This window comes from Gavialis gangeticus, unplaced genomic scaffold, assembly GCF_001723915.1.
Source record: "Gavialis gangeticus isolate Ggan-Ray unplaced genomic scaffold, GavGan_comp1, whole genome shotgun sequence".
NCBI classification, from domain to species: domain Eukaryota; kingdom Metazoa; phylum Chordata; order Crocodylia; family Gavialidae; genus Gavialis; species Gavialis gangeticus.
The window spans coordinates 68,155,951-68,162,031 of NW_017729030.1; the positions used below are offsets into that span (position 1 = coordinate 68,155,951).

General features: G+C 46.8%; 1 protein-coding gene across 1 annotated transcript in view; it reads right to left on the minus strand.

The window, feature by feature from the left end:
* Positions 1–6,081, minus strand: part of SDAD1 (SDA1 domain containing 1) — a 54,387-nt gene that overhangs the window by 37,057 nt on the left and 11,249 nt on the right. The window contains exons 5-7 of the mRNA XM_019522325.1: positions 4,680–4,781; positions 3,869–3,938; positions 3,084–3,187 (exon numbers count right to left, since the gene is read on the minus strand). Of these exons, the coding sequence (XP_019377870.1) occupies positions 3,084–3,187; positions 3,869–3,938; positions 4,680–4,781 (276 nt within the window). The remainder of the gene's footprint in view (positions 1–3,083; positions 3,188–3,868; positions 3,939–4,679; positions 4,782–6,081) is intronic.

Consider the following 6,081-nt stretch of genomic DNA (forward strand, 5'->3'; position numbering starts at 1 on the left):
AGACTGTTCTCAGTGGTGACAGGTGACAGAACAGGGAGCAGTGGTCTCAAGTTGCAGCAAGGGAGGGCTGGATATTAGGAAAAACCCTCTCAGTAGGATAGTTGTGAAGCACTGGAATGGGTTACCTAGAGAGGTGGTGGAATCTCCATCCTGGGTGGTTTTTAAGGCCCGGCTTGACAAAGACCTGCCTGGAATAATTTAATTGGGGATGGTTCTGCTTTGAGCAGGGGGTTGGACTAGATGACCTCCTATGGTCCCTTCCAAACCTAATTTTCTGATTCTATGGCGTGGGAGTGAGGGGTAACAGCATGGGCAAGGGCAGGGCACTAGCATATTAGGGCTGCTCAGGGCCACAATGCAGCAGGCGAGACAGCCACAGCTGGACCTAAGTCCTGGTCAGCCAAGGGAGCAGGGTGAGCTCCGATTTTCCATGATAAAAAAACCCCAAAAATTAAATGCCAAAATATGTCGGCATTTAAAATTTATTATAATGACTGAGGCACTGGTAGGCTTCCAAATTGCTTTAAAATTATAAATATATCAATAAAACATTGTGTTCAACTAATAGCTATATATAGTGGCATTTCATTTTAACCATGGAAAAATGAGGATTTTATAGGGTTTAAAATCAGAGAATTTGGGATTTTTAAACCATGATCCCTGTTTATCATACCTCGAGCTGAGGGAAAAAGCAAGAAATGATGAGCCTGAGAGGTAGTTTCTTTAAAAAAGTAGGCTCCAACTCTAATTTCATTCAAATAATTGGAAAAAACACACAGTCTAGATTAAGGCAATTGATCAAGCATCTCTAAATTGTCCCACGTTACCATCAGAAACACTTGTCTCAGTCCCAAAATGGAAGAGTCATCTTTAGGCATGAGAGAATAGTTTATTCTCTCTGACAACTCACATTTCTTCTCCAACAAGACTGCTGAACAAAAGAGTGGGCTTCTTTATGAAACAGACATTTGCCTGCTAGGATATGAACTGACTAAACCCAAACATTTCTCTTCAATATTTAAAAATTAGAATTTCAGATCCTCCACCTGTTAAAAAAAAAAAAATCAGGTGATTTGCTTTTCTCCTAAAGAAGTCCAAAACAGAAGCCAGCAATGGAGTGACCAAGGCAGTACACATTCTCCCCCTCACATGCACACAGTATTAACCGAATACCTCAAGTGCTGCCAAATTTATGGCACAGGTGCACTGACAGAGATTTCTTGGGCCAATACTGATGACCAATTTTTAACAAGCCACGTTGGTTGATGCTGATCCGATTGTTGATATGTGGCCAGGCAGCTTGGAGAGGAGTGTCCAGCTGCTAAGTCTGTTGTGGGGGAAAAGGCAAGGGGGCAGGCAGATGGAGGCCTCCGCGGTAAGGGATGGAGAGGAGCTGGGGCAGGGGCAGGCGCTGCACAGCCGGGGCAGGGCACAAAACAGAGCCATGGCTTGTCCACTGGGTGCGGGTGGCTCCCACCACTGCTTACACCCCAGGAGGGCATGGGGGGGGGCACATGCCCCACAATCTGTGTGCAGGGTGAGGGCAGGCTGCCATTGGTATTGAGCTCTTCCCAGTGGAGGCGCTGGGTCAGGGCCGCACTTGGGGCAGGTGGCGGCAGTGCTGCTATGGGGGGGGCTATGGTGAATTTTGAGGTAGCTGCAGCTCCCTCGTACCTCCTCCTCCGAACACTGCCTCCACCCACCCCAAACACAGCCCAGCCCAGCCCAGCCCTTCCCCAGCCTGCCCTCACCCTGCACGCAGCTCTGGGGGGCACACACCCCCTGTGCCCTCCTGGGGTACATGCAGCAGTGGGAGCTGTGCCCCCCAGACAAACCGCAGCTCTGTCCCGTGCTCCGCCCCGGCTGTACAGCACCTGGCCCTGCCCCAGGCCCACTCCCTCTCTTACTGCGGGGCCTCAATCTGCACCCCTCCACAACGCTCCTTCCCTCCCAGCATAACAGACATACGAGGTGGACACTGCTCTCCAAGTTGCTAGGCTGCACTCTTGGCTGCCTGCGTGCTGTGCTGCGGCTGGTCGCATGCACATGGCATTTACTGGCAACATTACTGGCCACATCACCTAAAAAAACCTGGTTGCTGATAATGTCAATTTTCCTTATATTGGTGTCGATATGATATGGGACTGATGTATTGGTGCACCTCTAATTTGTAGGCCTTCAGCATGTGCTACAAGGGCATCTTTCCTCCTAGGCCCAAAGGGAAAAAGGTGAAATTAGGTGACACTGGTGACTTTGTGTGTCTATTACACTGTGGTTTTTATTTGCGTTGTTGTTAGCAGGCAGTTGCCAGTTTGTGATGAAAGGTATTTCTAAGAGATAGCCAAGGTCACCCAGCTTGTGGAACAGACACTTCTTTGGGGCACTACTATAAAGAGAACACTAGCCCACAACACAACTACTGCTATGCTGCTGGCTCTCTCAACACAAGGCTGCTTACATGAAACGAATGAACAAAGAACTAAGTCCACAAGCAACAAAAATGAGGCCAAACCAATGATCAAGGCTTATGATATTTACATAAGACTAGGTTAGAACGCCTGTCTCCATGGATGGAATTCCTTTACATCAGAGGTGTCAAAAATGCAGCCCATGGGCCACATCAAGCCCACAGAGCCCCATCATCTGGGCCCCAGTGCTGCCACTGAGTTGAGATGACCCACTGCCATGAGGTGCCTGCATGGGATGTTCTGGGGCAGATGCTACATGCAGTTTGGTCCCAGACGGGCCGGAGTGGATGCTGTACGTGTCCTCAACCAGGTCCACACAGGCATCACATGCAGTGCAATCCCAGACTGACCAGAGCAAATGCTGAATATCCTGGATACATTCTGCAGGGCAGTGGAGGGTGGGGGTAAGGGAATGGGTCCATGGGACCACTGCCATGCACCATTCATCCAACCTATGGGCCAACCCTGCACCACTCATCCAGCCCACAGAACTAGATGAGTTTGACACTCCTGCTCTACATGAACCCACAGTGCCCTCTTGGCTGCATTAAGACTTTCAGGTCCACTCTGGACATGGGAACCCAGAATCCCATTGGAATTAATATAAATTTGTACCTCATGTATTCCGACTAATCTAGATATAAGGCCCATGAGCATCATCTTCACTTCAAATCTTTCCTTAGAGCTCTCTAGCTGCTTTAGCAGTTTCTCTGCAAAGTCTGAAAGAAACATGAAAACTCAGAGGTAAGTAATAATGTTGGGGATTGAAGGGCCACCAAGTACAATGCATCTCATTCCCAGGCCCCAAGAGATTCTGTAGAATAAACAGCCCCAAAGAATTAAGTAGTCAACTGCTCTTTTGATTTTCTAAAGCTTGGGTGGGTCTTCATACAAAATATGAACTGGGTACCACACCAGAATGGCGAGAACAAAAATTGCTAAAAAATGCCTGAAACTGGGGCAAGAAAGGCTACCAACAAATGAGATAAATGTATTTTCTGAGGGACAGTGTGGAGGTTGACAGCTGCACAGCCCAGGAGGCTGGGGGGAACAGAACAATGCATGCTGGGATGCTGCATGGCAGTATGGAGTCTTCTACTGGAGAAGTAAGCATATAAGCATTCATTTCTTTGGTACCAGCTCTATTGGAGGCCAATTCTACTTTGGTCAGAGGAGGAAGAAGTACAGGATCCACATTTTTGGTTTGGCTGAAACTGGTTGAACACTTGTACCCTTTGAGTTTCTACGGGTGGAACTGTGATTCCACTGGTTGAAATTCAATGCTTGTATGCTCCCATCACAAAGTTTTGCCTGAACATCAGGACCTGGGATTTAACACAAGTATTAACATTTCCAAGGCAAATATAGCTTGAGAGAACTTACTTGGATATTGGGCTTACCTTGGGGATCATGGATCAAGTGAATAGCAGAGAAGTTGAACACCTCTGGCTTTTTCTTCTTCTTATGTTTCTATTGGACATGAAAAGGATATTTTTCTTTACCATGGAAGATTTGCAGGTGAGTTAATTTCAGAAAAAGCTGCCATTTCACTTAACCTCCCTGGAACAGGAAAACCTTATCCATATTTTAACCTTTCTTAAGAAATAAGGCTTTCAGCTCTAGGAGTCCTCTTAAAGACAGAACAAATAGCATACCTAAAGCCCTGTTCAAATTCTTAAAACACACACAATAGAGATCATAATTCTCAACCCACCACTTGGATTTGTGGAGCAGTAATTCAGACAAATGGACAAAATTCTGCATAATTACAGTATATCCCGAGGATGGAGGTCAGTCCAGGCAGAATCCACCCACAATCTAAGTTGGATGAGCCAGTTTTAAATGAGTGGCTTTCCAGGTAACTGTCTGCTCTGACAGCAAAGTGAGTTTCATCTTAAAAACATGATGAAGGGCAGCCATTCCAAAAAGGGACAGAAGGAAGGAATACAACTCCCAGGCTTGAAGGGCTCACATGAGTAAATGAATGGAGATGAGAACTTGACACAGATTAATGGTCTCAAAAAAGGATGTTGTCCAGAGAAGCCTGATTCAATTGCTCACTTCATTCTTAATCTGAGCATCCTTCAATTCATAATCATCTTTAGAAGTGCGGAGTTTTTCCCTTCTTCAAGCCACTGCTAGTAACTTTATGTTTAGATTCTGCTATGAATGGACCTTTCAGCATCACCCTGGCACTGGAGCTTCCCTTACCTTTAAAACCTTCATGGCTTTCTCTAACCGCTTCTTGTGCTTGGTGGTCTTTTTTCCTGTTGCGTATCTCACCATGAGGTCTCTGGCCGTAGGCCCATCGTCCTTCAGAATGTAGTATCAGGAAAGAATCATTCAAACAAATGAGGCTTCACATCAGAAATCACATGAGATATGCATGAATGTTAGGGTTGTGTACCATGTTTTTAGAAATGCAAAGCTAGCTTGTACAATCTCTTCCTCCTCAAAAACTCAACATGTAACCAGCCAGACACTGACGTTTAAAATTGTGAGGTTAGTGAAACTAAATGCATACACGCCACAGGGATTACAAATAGGTAACAGCAGAGCAACAGAAGGAAAACATCAGATACACTATTAATCCTAATGACGCAACAATAGCATATTCCTCAAAAACGACCAGGTCACAAGTGACACATTTTAAGAGAATCTGGATAAACAGCAAATATGCTGACAGCTGGTACTCTAAAGGAAAAAGATTTCAGAGGATTTGTTCAAAAGAGAAGTTTTAAGCATTCAGGCACTTGTCTGACCTTCATTACTTCAACATCCATGCACATAGTGAGTTTATCCTCATAACGCCTCATAATGTATGGTAGGGACATGCTAGCTTTGTGAAATGGCTATGTTTCAATTCGGTTTTGGATTTGGATGTTTCAGAGGGACGGTGATTCGTTTTGGTGTTTCGGATTGCTGCTCCGTTTCAATTCGGACGACTCCGTTTTGGAGTTTCAATGCTGTTTCAGTAATTCGGCCATAGGCTATAATGGGGAATCACTAAAATCCCTCTAACTTTGTAATTTCTTGCCTGATTCGGATGAAAATGGCAGAGATGGTAGCCCCTGCTGAGGGCATGAAGTCTGCCAAGTTTAAAGGAGACAGGTGCAGGGATTTCTGTGAAACTGCACCTCAAACTGTTCAAAGTAAAACTCGTATCACTTTCTGGCAGCAGCAGCATGCTGTCATCCTGCACACAGTTCCAGAGGCCCATGCCCCCCGGGAGGGCTGTGCTAGACTGCTCCTAGAGGACGTAGGCCCCTGGATCTGCGTGTGGGATGACAGCAGGCTGCTGTTGCCAGCTGGAGCCAGTGCCAGCATTGGGTTCTTGCTGGTGTTCAGCATGCGCTGCACCGAGCAGACTTGGGTGCTGGCGCTGACCCCAGCCAGCAGCATGCTGTCATCCCGCACACAGATCCAGGGGCCCACACCCTCTGGGAGGGCTGTGGGGCTGTGCCAAACTTCTCTTGGGGGGTGCAGGCCCCTGGAGCTGCATGCAGGATGACAGCAGGCTGCCGTCCCTCCCCCAGAGCACTGGGATTGGCAGAAACCTCAGGGACAGATTGTAGGCACTGGCCAGCTACAGATGTCAACATCAGAGTGGTCC